This window comes from Dunckerocampus dactyliophorus, chromosome 13, assembly GCF_027744805.1.
Source record: "Dunckerocampus dactyliophorus isolate RoL2022-P2 chromosome 13, RoL_Ddac_1.1, whole genome shotgun sequence".
NCBI classification, from domain to species: domain Eukaryota; kingdom Metazoa; phylum Chordata; class Actinopteri; order Syngnathiformes; family Syngnathidae; genus Dunckerocampus; species Dunckerocampus dactyliophorus.
The window spans coordinates 15,077,230-15,101,888 of record NC_072831.1 but is presented as its reverse complement, the minus strand read 5'-3'; the positions used below and the strand labels follow the sequence as shown (position 1 = coordinate 15,101,888).

At 41.8% G+C, this 24,659-nt stretch overlaps 1 protein-coding gene across 4 annotated transcripts in view; it reads left to right on the top strand.

The window, feature by feature from the left end:
* Window positions 1-24,659, top strand: part of LOC129192349 (pleckstrin homology domain-containing family G member 3) — a 42,446-nt gene that overhangs the window by 16,010 nt on the left and 1,777 nt on the right. For 2 of the 4 annotated variants that reach the window (XM_054796292.1, XM_054796291.1), the window contains 15 exons: window positions 11,861-12,381; window positions 15,110-15,210; window positions 16,327-16,396; window positions 16,487-16,533; window positions 16,620-16,770; window positions 16,851-16,982; window positions 17,251-17,433; window positions 17,646-17,738; window positions 18,292-18,378; window positions 18,464-18,494; window positions 18,585-18,665; window positions 19,648-19,680; window positions 20,398-20,408; window positions 21,559-21,645; window positions 23,038-24,376. In XM_054796292.1, the coding sequence (XP_054652267.1) occupies window positions 11,861-12,381; window positions 15,110-15,210; window positions 16,327-16,396; window positions 16,487-16,533; window positions 16,620-16,770; window positions 16,851-16,982; window positions 17,251-17,433; window positions 17,646-17,738; window positions 18,292-18,378; window positions 18,464-18,494; window positions 18,585-18,665; window positions 19,648-19,680; window positions 20,398-20,408; window positions 21,559-21,645; window positions 23,038-24,376 (2,967 nt within the window). Of the gene's footprint in view, window positions 1-10,048; window positions 10,834-11,860; window positions 12,382-12,438; window positions 12,553-15,109; window positions 15,211-16,326; window positions 16,397-16,486; window positions 16,534-16,619; window positions 16,771-16,850; window positions 16,983-17,250; window positions 17,434-17,645; window positions 17,739-18,291; window positions 18,379-18,463; window positions 18,495-18,584; window positions 18,666-19,647; window positions 19,681-20,397; window positions 20,409-21,558; window positions 21,646-23,037; window positions 24,377-24,659 lie in introns of those variants that run through there. The other 2 variants (XM_054796293.1, XM_054796294.1) reach the window with 2 other exon arrangements.

Here is a 24,659-nt window from a genome sequence, read left to right as displayed (position 1 = left end):
ATTTTACTGCACCCTACAATAGTGTTTCTCTTATACAACTATTCTGCTAGATTACCCACATTCGTCACAGGCTCTCTGCTTTGGGTTGTCTTCTCAGAAATCTGTTGAAACCAATTAAAGTTATCAGCTTCCTCCGAAACAATATCCAATCATTTGAGACAAAACTTTGTTAGACTTCGGTGTGTGGGTGTGTGTATCAGTACTTTTCAAACATTTTGAGCACATTCAACAATACCGTGATCATAATCGCGATCATTTTGGTCACAATAATCGTTATATGAAATGTTCATATCATTACATCCCTGACCGGTGATTAAGCTATGTTATTGTAAATAAACAAACTGTTTAAGAACACATTTTTATTAATGTGCAATTTTTTAGTGCAAAACAAGCAACACTTCAAACAACACAATGGGGCATTACTTTAAGTGCACTTTAATACTAAACATATAAATACTCATAATACAAGTTATAATATAATATACAATTCACTCAGACACTTCTCAACTTGCGCCATTGTTTCTTTTGTTATGGTGGACTATTTACTAATGTAAATGATGGCCAAGGAAAAGCCGACCAATGACAGCTTTGCGGTCTGCATTGCCTTTGATGCAAAGTTTGAATTTTTGGAGGTGCACATCAAGCTCTGCCGGAGGGTTTGGAGAAGGCAGAGCTAACCGGCGTAGCTTAGCTTGGCGCCATGACGCCGGGGCATAATTTGGTTCTAAGGGTGTGCTCACACTAAGCCAGTGGTTCTCAGTTATATTCTGTCATGCCCCCCGTGGGGGACAGAAATGCTTTTATGCCCCCCAGGGGGACCCACCCCACTATTTGAGAAGCACTGTACTAGGCCAATCTTTTGGTGCTTGGGCCCACTTTACACCTAAAATCTGGCATGTTTGGTTAATGTGAGTGCTCTGATCCATACTCAAGTTTGGGGAAGAATGTCAGTAAATAATGTGTACAGGGTCAGCTGCTGTACCAAGATGTTAAATTCCTCATTTGTTTATGGACGCTTGAACCACTGAATAAACTGCATCACACCCTTTATAGCCCTGCATGTGATGAACAGCTTGGTGTGAAGTGAATGAAGCCAGTCCTCCACACTTGCATGCAGCTGTCCTACCACCAGCCCGGAGGTGCAGTTGTAGATCGTCAAACTGGTGGTAAAGTTTACAGTGGACTCGCACCTCCACTAAGCCCAGATGTGTTGACCAGAGGAAGCGGTAGTGTTGAATAGATTGTGGGTCTGCTGAGTGTGCGAGTGCCTGAAGCGTTATTGTAGGCGGGGGGTGGGATGTCGATGGAGTTTTCTAAGTGGACCATTACATGCCTATACACTGAGGTCACTTGGCACCGCTGGATCCTTTAAGAGTCGGTGGTGGAGTACACAGTACACACAAATCTGGCTTTGCAAAAGATGCCAGCCCTTCCTCTAAAATCCAACATTTTATCTATAAATGTAGATTGAGTTTGTTTAAGTTTGTTCCGTGGTTATGTACACGCTCAACACATGCGTTGGCTTTTATTTTGGATTTAGTTCTTGCATTTTATGTTTTATTACTGTGTTTTATGTCTTAAGTGGTCTGTGTACAGTGAGAGTGATTTAGGAGTTAATTTAGGTTTAATTTAGGTATAAGAGACCACTTGCACCAAAACCCGACTTGCATCACAGTCTAGGATCAGAACTTGGACGTTACCCGAGAATCAACTGTATACTGAAGTACAATAACATCACTGTTGGTAAATATTATCCACTGTTACCAAAATGTCTTATGGAAGCATAGATGGAGACGAAAAGGTCTTAAAGTGTGTCTTAATGATAAATGTCAAGACATTTAACTGAAATCAGTAAATGATTCAAAGTGAGACGACGAAAAGCAGATCGCTTTACTTGTAAAACAGCAAAATTCCCCAAAAGCTTCCCAGCCTAGCTTTTTGACCTTGACTGTCAGTGTGGAATGCGCGTTCTGTGTGTGTGTGTGTGTGTGTGTGTGTGTGTGTGTGTGTGTGTGTGTGTGTGTGTGTGTGTGTGTGTACTCAGCCTTTGCTGTCCACTACCATTTGCACACCTTCAGGCTAATTATTAACATTCAAATCTCCCTGCGGCGGAAAAAATGTAACCTTCGTACTGCATATTTAGAGTGAGAAGTGGCCTAAATTCTTGTCTCCATTGAGGGATAGCACACTAATCCAAGCTCTGTGTAATTGCTGGCATTTTGGCTCATGCTGTTTGACAATGGCCTTTGAAGACCTCAGGGTTTTTACCTTGAACACACACTCTGCTTGTGCCCCTGACCGCCTAAGGAGCAGCCATTCAAGTTATCAGGTGGGGAGGAGTTTTTCCCATGGGGATCAGGACCATAACATTTATTCTCTGTGGGATGGGGGGGGGGGGGGGGGGGCATTGAGGAAAAAAACTCTGTGACAGGGAAGGGCTTTATTATATATGTAGCATACAGGCTGTATCAGTTTTTATCCAATAAGGACGAGGGTCATGTGCTGTGCCATGGCTCAGAAAGTTAGCAAATTTGTGGTTGTTTGAAGTAATTACATTGTGAGTTTTCATATAATCACATATAAGTTTCATGTGAGGAAGCCTTATTTTTCTCACCTTGTTACATTGTTGCATGTCAGAAGTGAGTATCTGGCTACAAATCATGACTGTTTGTATGTTTGTACATACAGAAACAGAAAAATGATTTTGTCTTCAAAATTTGATTTTGACAAGGAGGTGAATGGTTTGCGCATTTGTAAAAACAACATAGAAACAAGATGTTACAGTGCAAAGTACCAAGCATCCAGGGAATATGGATTTTTTGGTATTTTACCAGAAGATTGACAGAGAGAGGAGCCATGCCTGTCACTCTTTCACACGAAGTCACAATACAGACAGTGACTCTCTGCTTGATTGGCTCTACTCTGCAAGTCCTGGTTCAGTAAAAAACACATGAGTTTTGAACGACTCGGTCAATACTCAACCAGCCCCAGTGTGAATACAGCAATCATAAATCTGGTGAGGCCCATATCAACCAGACTGTCCAGTTAAATGTGTGGTTCAGTTGTAAAAAGGCAATCCGAGCTCACTCTAAAACTACCTATTGGGTCACAAGTCATTCAGTTGCTTGTAAGATTGATTGGATGTCGTGAGGAATATTACAAGGTGAAGCAAGATGTGATTCCACTGGCCGCTGGGGTAAATTTCACTAGCCGAGAGCTATGGTGAGTCAGTATGAATCAAGCAGATGTGTCTGTGTGGCGTATTGCTGCCAGAGCAAGCACGAGCTTGTTTTTTTTTTCTCCTATGGCATGTTCGCTCTCATTTTTGTTTCCGGTGTTCAAAAAAATACTCACCACAGACAAAAATGAAAGACAGGCATTTCATGAGCAGTTTGCTGAGCAATTTGTCACTGACAAGATTTAGTTTTTCTGTGCCCTCAGGGGGAGGATCTACATGCAGTGTTTAGATAAGGGCCGTGATATTTGGTCCCAATTTAGTAAGAAAACAAAATACAGTAATCCCTCGTTTATCACGTTTAATTGGTTCCAGACCTGACCGTGCTAAGTGAATTACGATTTAATTATTTTAAACCTCAGTTCAGTTTTTAACATGGTTAGAGCCCTTTAGACATGAAATAACACCCCTACAATCACCTTTACACTTATTCCCCAACATGGTAGACATAATAACAGTAAATAACTTATTTAAAACATAAATAAGAGTCGTGCTTGTGTGTGTTGTTATAAATGTGTTCCATAAGGAAGCTGAGTGGCAGGCAGACAGGAAGTGATGTCGGGGGGTTCAGAGTTGCGTTTTAACTCGATGTGTGTTACTGCAGCAACAGTAGCCTGTGTTTTTATTAAGGAGTTGTATTTGGTATTATTGTGCCTGTTGATAATTCAAACCAGCAGTAAACGCCTCGTGTTTGTGTGTCTCATCAAACATTACAGGAACATTACTAACATCTAGTGACCAGTGTAGAATATTACATATCATTCACAGCGTCTTTGAATGCATCTTCTGAATGCCTTATATATGTATTTTATTTCATTTAGTGATTTTTATGCTTGAAAATGCTTAATTTTAAGCAAACAGATGTATAAAAATCACAAAAAAACGCAAAACAGCATTATTTATTATTTATACTATTTTTTAAATAGCCATGATAGAGTGAAGCTATGAAATTCGAAGCGCGAAGTGACGTGGGACGATTTTTGACTGACAGACTAAGGTCCCAAAGATATGTCTTTGTAGGGAAATGGCTTTGTTCATCTGTGTGGTGCTCACTCGTAAATCATGCTATTAAAAGTCTGGAGGAGGAGGAGCTGGAGACAGATTTAGAAATCATCCTGCCATTTGACACATTGTCCTTTTTAGGCATCTCACGCTGGTGGATTTGTCTCATCACTGCTCTCGTTGACGTCATACAGCGACAAGCACATTATAAGTAGAGTATAGCGATATTTTTAACATATAATTAGTGTTATCTACTATATATAATGAGTATTGTCTACTGCCGTCTAGTTCTCTTTCAAACCTGCACTATAATCTTTTCAGTCACTATTTACACCTTGTGTTGTTTGTAACGCCATTGTGTTACATAACACACAAAGAAGATGCCATGAGAAGAAGTTGCCAGGTGCATGAACATGTCATATTGCCTTTGTCAGAGTTTGCATGGTTATCTAGCATAGAAGCTGATTTGCATTTATGTCCTATTGAGAAAATTAATCACATCCTCACAAGATTTTGCAACCTTCAAGTATCATCATTGCTGCATGCTATGTCTTATCGCTTCCTGAGGGAGTGTACCAATCCTTATCTGGAAATATTTGCCCTGATTTATGCCAGAGCATGTCAAAGGACGTTATGGTTGGAACATATGACTCCTGCCGTGATGACTCTATAGTAAAGTAAGCATGCTGACACTGTTTTTGCGCAAACCAGATTTTCCATATAAAGGAATGTTCTGTAGGCCTACAACCTTAAAGAGATGTGGATCATTGCTGTCATTCCAGTGACTGCACCTTTTGACAAAAGTTAATTGCCAGGTGCTGGAGTGTTCATTGTAGTGTTCTGTTCATCTCCGGCATCACCTCTATGACATCAGAGAATCAACAGCATATGAACCGTCTGCATTGTTACTGATCTGATAACCAGAAACTGGCTTAGACTTTACATTAAAAGACGAATTACATTAGTCATCGAGCCTCTCTGTGAATAACTGTCTAGTCTGCTGTCTGTTAGGGAACTTAGCAGTTTATCAGTTATTTGTTGTGGAACTATATAACAGAACTAGTGTCTGGGGGATTTGTATTGAGGGAAGCAACAAAAGAAAGGGGAAGGCTGTGCTTGTTGCATTAGGACACCTTTGTCTGTAAATGTTAACCTCGGTTTAACAGCCAGGATACTGGAATTCAAAAAACCACAAAGAGGTGTCGTGAGATTGTTTCAGTGGAATTCCTTGCATTTTTCTTTTAACAACAAAATAAGTATTCTGTTCACACACTTGAGCAGCTGATAAAATGAAATCCATTAAGTATCACATCAATGCACACGTGGTGATGGTGTTATCAGTGTATAACTCAGTAAAACACTACGAGTTACTGAGCTTAGGGCTGTTTTTCATGTAGAGCAAATACTATACTATCTCTCTAGCCTTGACTTTGTTAATGTTTATATCGCAGAGTTAACAACTGTATTGATGCAGAGGTAAAACAAAGGAGGTTCTAAAACTGTGGTAAAGAAATTTTTAAGCACTGACAAGCAAATTGCATGTTAGAAAGTGTTATGTTTTTGTGCAGGTTGTATTTGAAAGATTATACTTCTGCAGAAAACAAATGGTGTGAAGCATTGTGCACAGAATACAGCGTTCCTATAATACTTGTATATTTTACTGTGTGAGTTATTGACAAAACATCATGGGCATGTGGGCCTTAAAAGGACAAATTCTGTTACGGTTTTTACAGGTAAGGATCTCAGACACAGAGCCACTCAGTTTGGGTGCAAAAATGGAAGTCTTTTTATAAACACAAAAAGCGAGGGCTCTCCAATGCAGCAAAAATGGTGACAATCAAAAACTGAGAGACTGTGCAAAACAGGGTAGCAAAAAACAAAGACGCACCGTAGGAAAACCAGTAACAGGGAAAATGACTAAGGTAACTAAGAACTGAAAATCAGGAACAAAAGGGCCTAGGTGACCAGGATGGTGTCAAGAGGCGCTAGGAGGACGGAAGACCAGCATACATAATACTTGGCGGGAGTAGACACGAGCACATAATACTAACTGGGTAGGCATGCAGACAAATCAGTATGATCCCACGTCCTCTTCCATTAGCCAGGTAGCTAAATACCCCAAATGGCAAAGTGGCTACAGTTACGCCTCGTGGTACCGCCCTCTCAGGAAGTCACAGGATCTAAGGGTCACCAAGGTAAAACAAAACAGAGGCAACACAACAGAACCTAACAATTTCTATACTATGAATAGCATAGCTTCCCTCGCTGAAGTGTTTGAAAGGAGGCGAGAACATATTTCTTGTGTATTACATTAAGATGATTACCTGTTCATAGTAAAATAGGTCTGTTCAATTGCAAGTAAATCAAATAAGAGATACAGATATGGTAATGTTCAGTTCCAAAAAAACAACACAGTTCTTAATGCAGAAGTACACTACAAAACAGCCGACACACAGCTGCAGATACCTGCTGGAGAAGAGCGTGCCATAAAAAGAGAGAGAGTAACACCGCCGCAGGTCATGTTATGTTGCAAAGACTTCCTTTGAAATATAAGATATATGGAAGATTTAGAGTTGAAAAACCTATGCAATATGGGTTGCCGCATGTTATTGAGGGGTGTTGTTGTGTCCCGCAGCCAAACCATCAGAGAGAACCACTCTGAGCCCTCAGACCACATGGAAGAAGGTAAATATTCACAAGGGTGTGCAGACCTCACAGAAGATGACAAATTCCTTGTTGTTCTGGATTGACAATTAAACTGTATAGCATTCAATTGCACTGGCTTGATTGCTGCGCCATGGCTGTCTTGATGGGAAACATGTAATGTGTGGTTTCAGGCACAGATAATTCCGGACTATCTCTTGTGGTTGATTAGAGCTGTGGTGGGGGCTGAGCCGGTGCTGAAGTGAAGTGTGTTGCTCTTGAGATAAGTCCATAGTCCACTTTTGAAGACACTCTTATCGTTACTGCAAGTTTTGAGAGGAGAAGTGGCGCAACAACTCAAATTTTTTTCCTTTACAGATTATTGCACCATTTCTGAACCTTCCCTCTGGCTTGGCAAACACTGCAGTATACTGTAGCACAGCAGATTTATTAAAGAGAAATATTTTGGGTGGGAGGTGTAGAAGGAAAAAGGAAGTGAGTTTGAAAAGGTTTGCCATGGCACAGCTCTCGAGAAGGACATGGCAAAGGAAGCAGATGGCTAATTCAGATTGGTATATAATAGCTTACCGCTACCCTTCCTTTGCACCATCATCCTTGTGATTTGTCACGGAGCATAAACAGCAGTCAGCTTCCACTCGTTAGCTCCTCTCTGTCTTCCACTGCATTGTTTTGGCTACATTAGCGTGGAAAGCAGTGTGAGTCGACAGGAGTAACATGGTGCACAAGCCTCTGTTGAGCTCAGTCCTGACTCATGGAAAATTGTAGGGTGCCAGATGTGCGTGTGAATAAACTGGAAGCACATCATCCAACTGTCAAACCTTTCCAAACTTTGGCCGTTTTGCTTGCGCTCATGTGAAATGTCTGGCTTATGTAGCTTGATTTATTCCAGTGAGAACAATCAAAGGTTGTATTTTCAGTGAAGTGGGTAAGAGTGAATCCATCCGCCTCTTCCACACTTTCTATAGGGCATAATGGCAGTTTTTAAATGTTGGCTGAATTTTAATGACGCACATCTAATGATGAACATATTGATGAACATAACAAGCTAACACTTGTCAACATTGAGGTAGTTGAGTGGATTTCAAGCTGACATGAGCTACATCTGTGAGCTATCAGCACCAAATTATGCTCTCCGTCTCCACTTGGCAATCGACTTTACCTGAGCCATTTCAGTTAACACTTGTGGGTCTCATACGATCCAATTTATTGGTCTGAAGTCAACTTACATTGACAGAGGCTCATTTCTCCAGCTTCACAAAATTGGTTTGACCCCTTTGTACCCTGCAAATACCTCAGGAAATTGAGCTTTCTGCACAGGGGCAACTTGGTACCACTCAGTCTCATACTCCTATGACTTCATGTATTTAGGAAGGGCTGTGAGGAAAATTCCTCCTCTTGCCAGGAAGGATGTGAAACTGAATACAGATTCCATTTTTCTAAAATTTTAAATGCAGCCAAAAAGGGCATATAAACAAACCTCCTTTCCCGTTCCAGTATTTTCATCTCATCATTTTTCTCTGTTTTTCTAAAGTTTGGCCAAAGTTGAGTTGAACAGTCAGGGGAATGAGAAGGAATGGTAGGGTTCTCCTGAAAATACAAAGCGTTGCTACATGTAATAGACAATGTCGCTACTGACTCGTACACTTTTTCGGCGCCTTCTAAGCTCAGAGCAGTCTCTGACCTCTATCTGAAATTCCTAGACCACTGAACTCTTTACCCCAGATAACCACAGTTTGTCTCCACATGTGGCATACAAATGAAAATACACCAATCATTTCACTGGTGGATTGAATTTGAATTTAGAATCCATTCATCCCATAGAAAATAATGGCAATTGAATGAACATGATAAAACCAAACATGTACATTATACACTGCCCTCATTTGCGACCAAGTAGGTGCATGGTAGTTGCATCTAAAACGTTTAGCTTAACTTAATTTAAAAAAAAAAAGAGTGGTTCACTCAGTGCAGCATTTGTAACACAATGGTATCATGCAAAGAATGGTGCTCGATCAACCTGACTAAACAAATCCGGATTCATGGTGTAGAAATAACAAGCGTCGTTGATGCGCTACGTCGGACTTCCTCTAAGCAGTCAGAATCAAGGAAGTCAAACAATAAATTACATCTTTCTCATGCCAATGTTACCTAGGGTTTCAGGATGCCTGCGGATGTCGTGGAAGTTGGGTGTAAATATAAGGACGTGTGCACACAGCTCATCTCTTTTAGCAACAGTCAAGACCTTCTCAAGCCACACAACACACTTCTGGCCTTCAAAATAAGCGTGCTGTGCACCACATCTCGTTTACTTGTACAAAATGAGGGTATCATAAAAAAGCTTACACCAACATTGAGGCGGCAAACAGTGATGTGTGGTGAGGTTCATAGCTAGTGAGGCAATGACTCCTGACATTTCTGTGTATTTTATTTTTCGATTAGTAAGAATAATGATGTCACACTAACATTAAAGACATTATGTATACAAGCTGTAGAAAGTCATGGCATATAATAAATGTTTCTGCTATGATATATTATTGCCGACGTGCAGCTACTCAGTGTCCACTCAGACGGTAGGCGGGGCTTGCGCATGAAGTAGAGCGCCGTGCACAGTGTGCTCATCTTACGTTTCTGCTCTGTATTTAATCAGGAAATAAGCAAATTCAGCGATTTGTACTTAAGTAAATGTAAAAAAACTATTGGAATCATAGTTCAATAGACAAATATCCATATATATATATATATGTATGGGTTTTTTTAGTGTTTTTTTTTTTTTTTTTTTTCATCAGTGCCGCAGAGCACATAGTGGTTAGCATGTTGACCACACAGTCAGGAGATCGAGAAGATCTGGGTTCGAATCTCCGTTGGGCATCTCCGTGTGGAGTTTGCATGTTCTCCCCGTGCGTGCGTGGGTTTTCTCCGGGTACTCCGGTTTCCTCCCACATTCCAAAAACATGCATGAGTGTGAATGCTTGTTTGTCTATATGCGCCCTGCGATTGACTGACGACCAGTCCAGGGTGTACCCTGCTGTCAGCTGGGATAAGCTCCAGCATACCCGCGACCTTACTGAGGATAAGCGACATAGAAAATGGATGGATCATGACAAGTGCTGAGTTCTGAGCTACAACCTGAACACGAGTTTGCATGTCCCGATGATCTTAGGAGCTAAGTTGTCGGGGGCTTTTATGCCCATCTTAGGGCTACCCAGGAGGGACCAGACAGAGTAGCACAAATAGACCCCTATGACGAGCAACATACAGTATATGGACCAAGGTTTCCCTTGCCTGGACGTAGGTCACTGCGACCCCCCTCTGGAGCCAGGCCTGGAGGTGGGCATGATGGTGGGCTTGCACCCTTGAGGCCCTGGCCGTGATCTGAACTTACTGGTGCTTTGTTACTGGACTTCATAATGAACACCGTGTTCAAGTATAAGGGTGTCCACGTACACTTGGCACTAGGATACCCTGGCCGCAGTTCGATGATCGACTTTGTGGTTTTATCGTTGGACTTGCGGCCACATTGTTTCGGACACTCAGGTGAAAAAATCAGTCAACCGATAACCACCTGGTGGTGAGTTGGCTTCAGTGGTCAGACCTGGCAGGCCCAAACGTATTGTAAGCGTATTGTAACCGGCATAGTCCTCCATTAGACGGAGTTTCAACTCCCACCTCTGGGAGAGCTCCACAACCACGTTCCAAGGGAGGCAGCAGACATTGAGTCCGAGTGGGTCATGTTCTTCCATTGTGGAGGCAGCTGAGAGGAGCTGTGGCCAAGCTGTGCCTGTCCCGGCGTTAATCCCAGAACCCGTTGGTGGACATCAGCGATGAGGGATTCCGTCAAGCTGAAGAAGGGATCCTATTGGACCTTCGCCACCTGGTGCTGCCTGAACAACTCTGAACTGTGAACCTTTGATTGGCACCTCACTCGACCCAATGTAAATCAATAGCTACGTTACTTTCTGTGCACAAAAATATATCAGCTCAGCTTCTGACGGACATAGCTCAGGCCAATTAAATTCAATCTAAATGGTGACTGACGCATTGAATAGCCAATGAAATAGTGAAAACGCCAATATGCTGGTTGGTGGGAGGACTTCTGTCATAAAAGCAAGGAACTGCTGCGTAAAGGAGAAATGAAAAATGTGGGCTGTGTGTCAATGGTGCATCGGTGTTGCACCTTTTTGGAAGTTTTTTTTCTGTATTTGTGTTACAAACATTCATAACAAAACAGTCTTGATAAGATTCAGTCATGAAGCTCTTTGCATGGCGCTAGTGAAGACTTTGACCAAGAGCCTTTAAATGGAACACTTTTGGAATGCCTGAGCCTAACTTTAGACAAACCTGTATAAAAAATGTTTCATCTTTTATAGTATCATTGTTACATTTCAAATGCGATTAGTTATTTTGAAGGCACATATTTCTCAAAAAAATATCCGCCAACCTAAAAAAAAAAAAATCCTCCGTAGTGTATTCAGACGTCTATTAATCAGTGTCAGTAGCACTTAGACACATTCTGACAGTTACAATCCATTTTGTTAGTTTTTAAACGAGACCAAAGCCAGTGGTTCAATGACAGGTTCACATTTACTTTGTGGATGAATTTTTCTTGCAATTTAGCCAAAAAATAACAATCCCGGAATTCTAAGTTAACTGTATCTGTAATGCTTTAAGTAAGATTTGACCAGAGTTTTGTGGATGTTGCATCTATTGTGGTTTTATGACAAATAGTCAGAAAAAAATCTGCTGTGGGGTTAACATTTCAGACTTGCTAAAGTCTCACTAGATATGTGGATCTCATGCAGTGTCATACATGGCAACAATTAAAGCTTTGTGTGACTTCATAGACATTTTTTTTTCCAGAAATGTAGCTTTTTGTAGACAGGCAACGAAAAATATTTGTCACATGACCTAGTTTGTCCAAACTGTCTGCTCATGACATGTACAATTTGTGTTTCTCAATAGAATATCCTCAGTTGCCCTCGCCCCTCTCCACTGGAGGAGGACATAAACAAGTGAACACTGACTTGGGACGAGACTGTTACAGTCAGCTATGTGCGGAGCCGTTGGACTCACGTCCAGTGAGTCTAGTGTCCACACTGTCTTCCGGATCCTCGCGTGACAGTCACAGCCTTTTTGGGAGCACCATGACCCTTCCTTCCTCCAGCACGCCACCCATACCAAGCGAGGAGGACATAGACTTGGAGCTGAGCCCGACTGAAAGCACCATAGAGCAGACAAGAAACCAGAGTCCCGGTCTCGCAGGTTCCAGCGGCCTATGGCAGCCACACCTGATCGGCAACCAGTGGAATAACAATGCCACGTCAAACAGGAAGGCAAGGGCAGAGATCCTTCATACCACTGCCTCGCCTGTCGTCATGGACACGATGGCGCCCAACCCAAAGCTAACCTACATGGACCGAGTTGTCATGGAGATCATCGAGACAGAGCGCATGTACGTCAGAGATCTGCGCAGTATTGTAGAGGTGAGTGAATTTTGTGCCGACTCTACTTTTACGTTAAGATTTTTATCCCCCTTCCAGCCAAGCGTACACTCTGTCAGCATCAGAATATGTTTGATTTGGAAGAAAACACAGTTATGACTTCATGTCTGCAGCCAATGAACAGCCGTTCAAAGGAAATATTGTCTTGCACAGGTAAAAACTTGAGTGTATTATTACTGTCTTTACCTGGATTAAAGTTCTAAACAAATCAGTGAAAAAAACGAAAATCAAGCCTAACATGTTTATAAGATTTGTAGCCCATACTGATGGATGTGGAACAGTTTATGGCTTGCTTATAATGTTGTATATAAACCTGTGACTTTATTTACAATCAGTGAGAATTAGGAGTTCTTACATTTGATGTTTAAATTGAGACACAATGTGTGTCTTCCATGGGCTAAGCTTTGCTGTCTAACTCGGGACGTCACAGAGACGTGATGCATTGAAAAATCATTTTACCACTCAACAGTTCATTCATCTTTGACCAACAACTTGCAGAAAGAGAAACAGCTTTGACCCTCAGTCATTAATGTAGCAAAGAAACAGGAGCATTTCACTGTCAAACAGTCCCTTGCTACTAATGGTGATGTGTTTAACATGTGAGGCGTTTGTGAAACAGACTGGCAGTAAACTAGCCAGCACCTTTCTTCACTTTGTCTCGCACTGCGCTGGTGCCTGAGGCTTGCTTCTGACAAGCACTTCCATGACCTCTTAAGTATTTCAGTTGACATGCCGGGTCTGGCCGCAGTCATACAGTTATGCAGTCATACAAGATGTGTCCAGCCAACACAAACACCCACCCTTGAAACAAAAGAGCAGTGGGGTTTTCCACAGGCTACAATGTGGGAACATTCTCGTACAGATGTGTCCGCTACCCGTTTGTGATTACAGCGCAGCCTTAATCGCAGGGATTTTATCCTCACACTGATACTCCAATGAGGGGGAAAAATGTGAGAAACTGAAGACTGTGACCTAATGCGAAGCTCCCTCTTGATATGACATATAACCCGCTGACAGCTGTTGAAATTGCGTCCATCCATGCCTTTAAAAGTTGTTTTATCACTCGCTCACATGCCTCTCATTCTCAACTGTCTATCCGTGAGAGTGGAGAGAACAGCTGTTTGACCCAGATGGCCTCACACATCCAAATACATCAATACACCTGGCTTGAAGTCACCCCGTGTCATTATACGCAACATTGTTTGAACAGGAATGTGGGCAGTGCATCACTTTTAGGATTAAATCGTGCTAAAAACTCCTACTGCAGCTTGTAGGACTGCAAGAAACGTCTATATCTCCCACACGTGGCCAAAGGTCACGTGTGTGGTGCTCTCATTGTGCAGGAATTTGCATCCCAAACAAGCTGCAGTCCATTTGTTTGTGTGATGTCTGGTCTACGCTCAATACACTTTTTTGCATCACATCGTCTGGGTGTCAGGACAGATTGCGAGTCTGCTCTTTTACTTGACCACATGTGAGTGTTTGGCTCTCGTCAACATTCCTTGCTACTTGTTTGAATGTCACGTGAGTGTGTAACTGAGCATGCAGGTCTATAGTCATCCAGATGTTGGTATTTTTTTTTTACATGTTCTCATCAGAGTGAGGTCAACAGAGAGTTGAGTCCCCAGGAGGGAAATGAGATGCGGAGCAGTTTATGGCCCATGTCAGCGTGTTTGTGGAGCAAATCTTGAAAAGTACCTCTAACAAATGCACAATACATCATTTGTAAACCGCAGTAAAGAATCAAATTGGATAAAATCTACTTTACGTAAACTACTATAATCCCTCTTTTATCACGGTTAGTTGGTTCCAGACTGTGATAAGGGAGTTTCTGCCAAGTAGCCAAGTAGGATTCCTTATTTATAAATTCAATATTTTCATAGTTAACAGCATAGAAAACCTGTTTACGACCTTCTAAATACAGTTTTTAACATCATCAGAGTCCTCTAGACATGTACTAACCCTGGGATAGTCACCTTTACACTTGTATTACCCAATGTAGTAGACAAAATAAGAGTAAATAATCCATTTAAGACATAAATAAGACTCATGCTCGTGTGTGTTACTATAAATGTATTCTGTACCTAAAAGAGAGGCAGACAGGAAGCGTCGGGGGTTGAGTGCTGCGTTTCATCTTTGCGTGGGTAACGGCCACAAAAGTAGCCCGTTTTTATTAGGAATTTTATTATTATTTTATTATTATTTATTTGTTGTGAGATACTTAAAACCTGCAATAAAAAACCCTTGTTCTGGCGATCGAGTCTTATCCTTTTGTTTCACCAAACATTACAGTAACAGTACTGACACCTAGTGACCAGCGTAGAATACTTTAAATGTGCCTTTTGAATGCATTATATTTGCATTTTAGTTTACCTTTTGAATGCCTTACATTTGTGTTTTAGTCCATTTTGCCATTTCTATGCTTGAAAATGCTTTTATTTATGCAAAAAATACATAACATTTGCTTAAATATGCCTATTTTGGACTAATAGGATGAACTACAGAACAGCACGATTTATAATGTATTTTGGAAAAAAACGTGATGGAGTGAAACCGCGAAATTTGAAATGCAAAGTGGCGAGGGACAACTGTACATAAAACTGTGCTCTCTCCAGTTGTAATAATGTGCAAGTGTCAGCATTATACACATCAGTTTTCTAAATAATGTCCATTGTTTGTTGTCACGTTCTCACCCCTACTGTTTTTCCAGGACTATTTGGCTCACATTATTGACACGAGCAACGACTCCATACGGCCAGAGCTCGTGTGTGCCCTGTTTGGGAACATCGAGGACATTTATGAATTCAACAGGTATGTTTTTCTCCTCACTGCAAACAATGACGAACAACGAAGACATAAAAAGAACATATTTCCCTTTTTCATACGTTTGTGTATAAAATATTCTGTTGTTTGATAACCAAGAACAGAAGAATATTATGATGCTTCGCTTTGTCTCAGACTTTAAATGTGCACTACAGACCTAACTAAACACAACTTGCGTCAGCAGGTGCTCATTTCTGAACCTGCTGCTTGCCAAAACACACTCACTCACATTCCTCTGACTGTGAGGAGCCACTTTGCTAATGCCATAGCAGCCTGTATTTTATTGAAATTCTAATCACATGTATTGGAATGACTTTAACAGATTTGGTCCTGTAATGCTTTTTATTCGTGTAAAAAAAAAAAAAACGCCACACAAGGATGGTAATATTAGCAATTATAATAACAGCAGGTTTCACCACCTAACTCCTCCATCGGTTGTGCACATTTTCTTAGTGACAGTATTACAAATTGTGAAACATATGTTCCAAACTGTCATTACACCTACAGAAAAATAAGGTTACTTGTGTGTCAGGGGCCAAACTTTCCACCAAGGGCCACATAAATAAATAAATAAAGCGAAGCATGGGCCATTATGATATTATTCAATTTTCTTTATTACATTTTTGGTAAAACCCCTCCACTCTAGGTGAAAATATGCTAAGCTGTTAAATGTATTATTTCAATCATCAGTAATAAGTAAGTAAGTGTAATGTCTTGTCCTAACATTCACTATTTCACCTTTTTCGCTCTTCAATGTGGCCCTAATCCGCCTTAATCATTTTTAATGTTTAATGTTTTGAATAGAATATTACTTAAAAATCGAGCTGCGGGGTGCACTTCGGAGTTTGGACGTCCAGCTGTATGCGTTTCAAACCAAGTGCATGACGTCACATGCAATATTCCGAGTATTTTACAATGTACCCTGCCCTCTAGTGGCCAATATAGGACATAACGTGACATCCTTGAATTAGTGTTGTAGTTTCACATAGTGGTACTTATCATAAGGCTGTAATATGTATTTTTACTCAATTGTAAGTTATTGTTTTGGTGATTATGTGAAGCTTCATCTTTTTGTGTTGTGTGGTGTTGTGTTGTGCGTGTCAGTGAATTGCTGCAGTCACTGGACATGTGTGAGAATGACCCTGTGGCCATCGCTCAATGCTTTGTAGATAAGGTGGGCGGTCTTGTCTTACTCACATAAATCTAAACAAAAATGTGAGGAAATAAACATGCATTCGGTGATTGTTGCTCTTTGTACCCCCAGAGTGAATATTTTGAAATCTACACCCAATATTGCACCAACTATCCAAAGTAAGAGGCTCATACACAGTTCTTTAGGAATACATTAAAGATACCATGAGTAAGGGTTTTATAAATATATTTCTACAATCTTCCAGTTCCGTAGCAGCACTGACTGACTGCATGAGGAATAAATCTCTGGCAAAGTTCTTCAAGGATCGTCAGGCTGCTCTGAAACGTTCCCTCCCTTTGGGTTCTTTTCTCCTCAAGCCAGTGCAGAGGATCCTAAAATATCACCTCCTGCTGCAGGTAGGGGTTGATTAAATAGCATACTACTTTGTTGTATGTAAATCGCTGCATTTTCCATGATGTTTTTTCACCCTATACAGGAAATTGCAAAGCACTTCGACCAAGATCAGGTGGGGTATGAGGTGATCCAGGAGGCTATAGACACGATGACCGGGGTGGCCTGGTACATCAACGACATGAAGAGGAAACACGAACATGCTGTCAGAGTGCAGGTTTGCGAAACACTCACAAACCAAGCGAAGGCATGTCATAATGTAACTGCAGGAGTTTGCCCTGCCATGCACTTGTATAATATTTTTCTCTTCAAATGATGTAAAGCCAATCAGTTAACTTTGACCATTTGTCCATAAAACTTAGAATTGAGTCTAACCGAGCAAAGACATTGACACGCTTCTAATGATTTAAATTGACTTGACTCGATTCACTCAATTGAAGTGTTTTCACAGTAAAGAGGATGTTTTTTTCTGTTTTCATGCGCAGGAGATACAGTCTCTTCTGATCAACTGGAAGGGTCCTGACCTAACCACTTGTGGTGAGCTGGTGCTGGAGGGCACCTTTCACGTCCTGCGGGCGAAGAACACTCGTACACTCTTCCTGTTTGAGAAGATGCTGCTTATTACCAAAAGAAGAGGGGAACACTATGTCTACAAGACGCATATCGTAGTATGTTTGCCCCCCCCCCCTTTTTTTTTTAGCAACATGAGTATCACTGCACCTGTTGTGTATACTTAAAAGTGTAATTAGGGGCTAGAGGGTTAGGGAAAAAGCTTCACCTTTTCTACAAAATCCTATTAATTTTTGAGAACATGCTCAGTTAGCATCTAACTTAACGTGGCCTTCCCTCTTATGTATTCACACACCTGCTGTGATTTCAGTGTTCAACCTTGATGCTACTAGACAGTGCAAAGGATCCCCTTCTCTTCAGTGTTATCCATTTCAAGCATCCCAAGCAGCCCCATACAGTGCAGGTAAATATGAGCTTCGGTGTGCACTTTAGTGCAAATAAAATGTATTCAAAGGAGCCACATTGAACGAACCTTCTTAGGGAGTTGTCATCTCAAGTGCATACAGTATAGAAAGTGAACACACACCTGTTAAAATAGACTATTATGAACAGTTCCAAACTCAGTATAAGTCAATTTTGGCCTAAAACCTGTAGATGTCTGCTTGAGAGCTGAAGAGAACAGCCCCAAGCAAAATGAACAAAAGGATGGCAGAAGATATTATGGAATAGCCTACGGTAATCAGAGTCCAGACCTAAAGTAGTGTTGCCTAATGGGGCTGTGCAGAAATGCATCAAATTTTCCAATTACTTATCATGGTCTCATTGTGTTTGCATCAGGAAAATATATGATAGTGTATTAGTATGTTAGCTGGGATATATGTTCACTTCCTTTATCCGCTGTAAGATTGTTGACAGAAACAATACAGAGCTGCTCTGCTCATAGTCTGCGTTGTTTTGTGTGGTCATGGCAACATACGTCATCTGTATCTTTTAATAACAAGGCCTTGTTGTTCTAGGCCAAGTCTGTCGAAGAGAAGCGTCTCTGGTCCCATCACATTAAGAGGCTCATTCTCGAGAACCACAACACCATTGTTCCACCAAAGGTACACAACAATGTCCACTTACATCACAAATGATCTCTTTTAAGCCATCTTCTCAAGAAAAAGTATTTCCCGCTCTTAATTTAAGGCAAAAGAAACTATCATGGACAGTTCTAATTGTGAGTATGAACCAAAACGCTGATTGTAACGTTGTTTTTAATTCGCATAAGAAAACAGCATGCCTCATCTATTCTGTTCTCACAACATAGGTCCAGAGAGGCTGAAAAGAGCAGATTCATACCACTCTGAAGATTTTCACCTTGCAGGACGGAATGGGAGAAGAAGATCAGGTAAAATACCCCAGACCCCATTTTTTTAATCTGTCACACATAAGTATCTTAATCTATAATCTATATATATATATTTTTTAACACTGAATACAACTAAATGCGTGCATCTTCAAGCAAGACCAACAATTTTAGAATATAATAAGTATCTGAATTTATTCTTTTTAATAACGTTTTCACACTGTAGCTAACCAATAATAAATAAAATACTTCTTGTGTCTTGTGGTGCTGCATGGCTTTACACCATACTCCTTATCTTTCTTTTTGCCATCTTCTTTGTCAAAAGGGTTAGCGCTGCAGAATTAGCTAGCTGACTATTTGATGAAAGGAGGGACTTCTTGACCTCTCAATGACCTGGGTGGGCTACCGCATTGTTCCGTAATCAAGTTTTGGTGTCTGACGCGGAAAATATTGGAAGGACGGCTGGCATTGGCTCTGGCCACTTTGCGGTAGAAAATGGATGGATGGATTAAAATGCATCAAAAAGTTTTCTATTTTGAACTTTATTTTTAACACTGTGATTTCTGTAATGTTTTGTGTCAATTTTTTTTTTAAATTAATACATTTTACTGTATTTACAAATGTCTGAAAGCCAGATGCGGTCATCAAAAGAGCCACATCTGGCTCCCGAGGCAAAGGTTCCGTACCCCTGGCGTAGAAGTTACATATAAGTTTTACTTCTGTGTCTCACAGATATTACAGTGTGTTCAAGGACCGCGGAATAAACGCTTGACAAAAAAATCAGTATCACTGGGCTTTTTAAACAGTGGCAGATGTATGCTGTACAGACTTAGGGTGAATGAGATGGGGTTTCTCCAGAAACAACGCAATAACAAAAAAACAAAAAAAAACATCAGCAAATTTGTGGGGCTGTGAATGCTGAATGCCAAATGTATGGGGATCTAAAGTTTGCTAATGGCAATAATGTGTAATATTGAAAGCTATTTTGTGCATCATTAATTGTCATTCACCATTTCTCTTTTAGAACCTGCAAAACAAATCATGAAAAGTACAAAAGGTCAGTATGTTGGTTTAATGCATTGAAGTAGCTTTGTTTGCACCCCATCCAGTCCACAAGTCCAGAAAGCCCTCGAGCGAGGTTATGTTTGTTTTATAAGAGTTGAAAACGCCGCCATTGCACCTCTGCTTTGTCCCTCCCTCTGAGGCCAGACCAACAAACCGGATCAAAAGACACACACACACACACACACACACACACACACACACACACACACACACACACACACACACACTGCCACTCCACTAGCCTCACCCATAATGAAGTTAATTATATGCCATTGGCGCAAGGCTTTGTCATACACAAGCTCTTTTGAATAGTCAAATTCAGTCTTGCCGTAATTGGCCGTTATGAAAGGGAAGACCTCTGTATTCTTGGCCCAGGTTGTAATCCATTGCACATTGACCTAATGAAGATGTAATTTTCATCTCAACCTTCCCATCTCAGTCAGGGAGTCGGCCATCACATCCTAGATAATTGCATCATGCTCATTTTGAGAGAAGTCTATTTCTAATTGGCATTTATCTAATCACAAGGCCTCCCATAAGTCTGGACCAGACTAACCACTGGCAGGCTCACTCTCCACTTAGGTCTCCACTGTAATTGCATAAGATGCATGTGATAGCTCTGCTTATCTGGTCATGAAATGTTGGACTTGAACATTTGTGTGGCATCCTCATTTGTTCATCTGTTTCTCTTTTTCTGCTCTTCTTCTAGATGTTATGAAGGTAAGTGTTGGAAATGTAAATCCATGCTTTATTCTCATAAACCTTATACCATGTGCTTTGGTGAGCTATGGTCTGGTTTGTCAAATGCTTAATCCTAATAGCAAAATGACAGCAAATAGTTGAATCATCAGAAGAAAATGATGACAAGCCATGGACTACCAAAACATAGCTCCCGCAAAGCAGCTTTCTGGTGATTTCATCCCTGTTAACAATATGATCCAAGCACTGGCCTTGCAGTAACAAACCACATGTCTGTGACCTCACACACAGCATGCAGAGAGTGAGGGTGCCCTGCTGGGCGACAGGCACCTCGCTCAGCCTGCCACAAGTGTCAGTACACAGTCTTCCAATTTAGGCGAGGCCCAGGATGAGAGGTCCGGTGCGGAGGATCTCATCCCCAGAAGGGAAACTCTGCAGCTAAGATCCACTGATCCAAACCTGAGCTCCTCACCTTGTGAGGGGGGTCTGGAGCTTCAGGTGACAGAGCAGGAAAAACAGGAGGAGGAGGGAGAGAGTTACAAGGAAGATTTACTGATGGGGGACGACCAGGTAGCTGACTTTGCCAGCTCCGTGCTGGCAGCCATCTCCTGCTGGCACTATAGAGCCAGGTCTTTGCTTTCTTCTCACTTCACAACGGTGAGGGTTTTCTGCCACCCACGACTTCACCATTTCCTGCTTTATTCCGCTTGCTCACCGCTCCTCTCGACCACTCTCTCCGCCCACGCTGGTCCTCGTCCCACTCTGTCTGTATGAACACAGCAACTAACAGCTGCATGTGCACCGTGCACAATGAATGAGTCAGGTTGTATTCATGCTCTTGTGGGCTGAGACTGTTTAGCAGTGAAACATGCAGGTCACACTTGGTGCATGGTCTTTGTTTGCATGGGTCTAACGATGCATGTGCTCCTCTTATGTTTCTTTTTCTGTTTCATGATTATTTTTACAACATAGATGTAATTCATGTCTCGATTTCCCGACTTAATGTGACCCGTTTGAACTCAAGGGGTAATGTAGCCATAGTGAAAGATTTGCTCTTTGATAAACATTTTCCTTTATCAATTTTCACAATAAGAGGTTAATTGTTATAGCTGAATATTGATGACAATTTCAAATTCAAAGCTCTCATTTTTACGTTGTTTGGCTCTTGTAGGATGATCCATTGAGCGATGCTGCTCAGCTGTCAGATAACGAGAAAACAGAGACAGAAGATGCTCCCAGCCATGAGGAAACACAGAAGGTTGTGAGCAAGAACACACAAGTACACTGTGGACCTTCTAAGTAGCAGCGAGGTCGTGCTAGAATAGACTGATTGTAAGCAGTGACGTGCGGTCAGGGGGGGGCAGGTCAGGCAGACCCGCACTTGTCATGATGAAAAATTAAAAAACTAAACGAATAATAACATAAAATAAGTATTATTTGTCCATTGAATTGTATTATAAATATACTTTCTGTATGATTCCAATTGGTTGTAAAAATGGTTTAATTTGCATATTTCCTGATCAAAAAACGGGGAAGAAACCTAAGATGAGGCCACTGTAAGCGTGGCTTCACGGATTAGTGCGCAAGCCCCACCTACTGTCTTTGAGTGCACACCGAGTATGAACATGGCGCCTGCCTCTTTTGTCAGTATGTCGCCAATAATGTTGCAGAAACATTTATTATACACAGTGACTTTCTACAGCCTGTATATTTTTTTTTAATTGAAACACACAAAGAGCAGTGCCGGCTAGAGCTAGATTTACATCCAGGTAAATGCAAGATGTTTTTATGCTCTACGGAATAAATGAATTGACTGCCAAGATGGAGGATTATATACCCAGACTTGTACAACAAGTATCCGAACCTTTCCTGGAGAAGGAAGGTACATGTACTCCATATACAAATAAAAGGTAAGAACACAAATGTTCTACAGCTAATAAAATAAATAAATAAAAGGGACCAAGAAGTGTCAGAAAACAATTTCAAAAATGTTTTACCCAAAGTGAATTAGTCTTTGGTTATCCTCTTAATGAGGAACCTGTGTTAACATAAAAAAAACTTCAAAGTAGTCAGTGTCTCACCAGCCATGAGCCTCACCAGGCGTCACTGACTGTATAGCTCACCAATAAGTGCACTTTACCAGGAGCACAACATTTCTGGGAGGACCCATTTCAGTCATATGGAGCTGTATTAGTACCTGCTCTCCTGCGGTCAGCTCTCCCACTGTGAATTAGATTTAGGGAGCAGCTGCAGCCCTCATCTGAAGCACAGCTCCCGCCCCCCTGAGCAGAGGCCACATTAAGCTTATTTTCATGAACCTTATCTCCCCCCAACAGCTCCAAACCTCCCCGGCTGCACATGCATGTACTCTAAAACACCTAAAAAGTCTTTTATCAGCACTGTAATGATTATTTGTATCAGTAGTGGAGTGTTTGGGTTGGACTTTAGAAGGGGCCACTCCAATTAAACTTAAGTGCCTCTCTGAAGATCAAATTGAATCATACAGTACACTGTGGATGCTTTCAATTAAACTGCTCATTTGACTTTGAAATGGTCCATTAAGATAATAGCGAGTGCAGAGTGTGTTCGTTAGAATGTTTCTCTGGCTCATCGTGTCTAAATATGTGCAAACACACTTGTCATATTTCAGGTCCATTTGGATGAGCTGCACTCTCTAAACTGTCTCCCTGAAATAGAGAGAAACCCTCAGCTGCTGGCTCGGAAGCCCCAACACCCTTGCTCACCTCTCTCTTCCCAAACCCAAGAGGATGTTACTCCTGAGCCTGTGGAGACCTCTGGAGAAACCGGTGAGGAAGAGGAGGGAGGTAGCGACTCATCGGGTCTTCAATTGGAGGAGACGAGTGTGCTCATCAGCAGTGAGCTCTCTGAGGAGGAAGAGGAGGAGGTGCTGGCGGGGAGTAAGAGCATCCTACCATGCTCCGTGTTGGATCAGGCGAGTGTCATCGCAGAGCGCTTCATCAGTGGCCTGTCCAGGCGGAGCAGCCTGATTACAGACGATTTGGACCCCCTAGCTTGTGCCTCACCTTTGACCCCCAATAGTGTCTTCATAAGCCCTTCAACCTGCACAAACTCTGAAGAAACCCCCCAAGCGTCATCTCCAGAGCCACAGGTGACCTCTGAGGCCGATACACCTGTGCATGAATTGGATGTAGAGCGCAGGTCCACTCTCTCTAAACAGGATCGCATCCTGATCCACAAGATCAGGAGATACTACGAACACGCCGAGAACCAAGATGCCAACTTTAGCATCAAGCGCAGGGAAAGTCTCTCCTACATCCCAGTAGGTTTGGTTAGACACCTGAGTCGACAGCTAAACAATATTCCAGACCAGCATGTTGTCCCACTCCACAGGAAAGTCCTCTCTCGTCACCGGCCTACTTCCTGGTCTGTCTTTGACCTTCCGGGCTTGGAGAAGAGTCCAAATATGGACTTTCACCAAAGACCAAAGGAAGTTAAGATGAGATCTCCAAGTGTCACAGACTCTTTTACCACAGATGAAGACTTCCGACCTTCGTCAGAGATGATGAAAGTCTGGCAAGATGTGGAATCAGCGATGGAAGTCCAGCAGAGTGAAGAGGAGGAAAAGGCACATGGTGAGTGTTTAGACTCCATGCAACCACCTCCAATCCTAGAAGAAAGTGAAACAAGTCCTGTCCTGGATAGTTCAAGCATTTCAGAAGTCGACAGAAACTCTCATCAAGATTGCAAACCCCATAAGGCCTCAGTGACTCAAGGGAAGAACCTGGTCCAACTCCCAAGGATCATAAGCTTTAGAGCAAGTGTGGATGAGGACCAGATCTTACAGGACATGGGCAAGATGAAGAATAAGGTGTTCCAGCTGGCGCGTCAGTACAGCCAACGCATCAAAAGCAACCGACCCATGGTCTGGCAGAGGAACCGAGAAGCCTCAGGTCCACAAGGCTTCAGGAACATGCCTGCTGTCCCCGAGGAGAAGGTCAAGAAAAAAGGTAAACTGGGAGAGTAGCGGTTCACATAACTCACTGAATGCACTCTCAGCTGCCCTGAAATGAACAAGTGATCAGTAGGATGTAGTCTGCATTTCGTCTTAATGCCCCTCTGAATGGTTCCACTCGATTTTTTTGTGCTACTAGCACAAGTACTGGTGCCTGATCAGAATGCCAACCATATTGGGAAACCACGTCTGGTTTTCTTTATCATCAAAGCTGGATGGGTAGACATGACAGGAAGTATTATGGTATTAATCTCTATAGTCTCTTTGCTGCAGCAGCC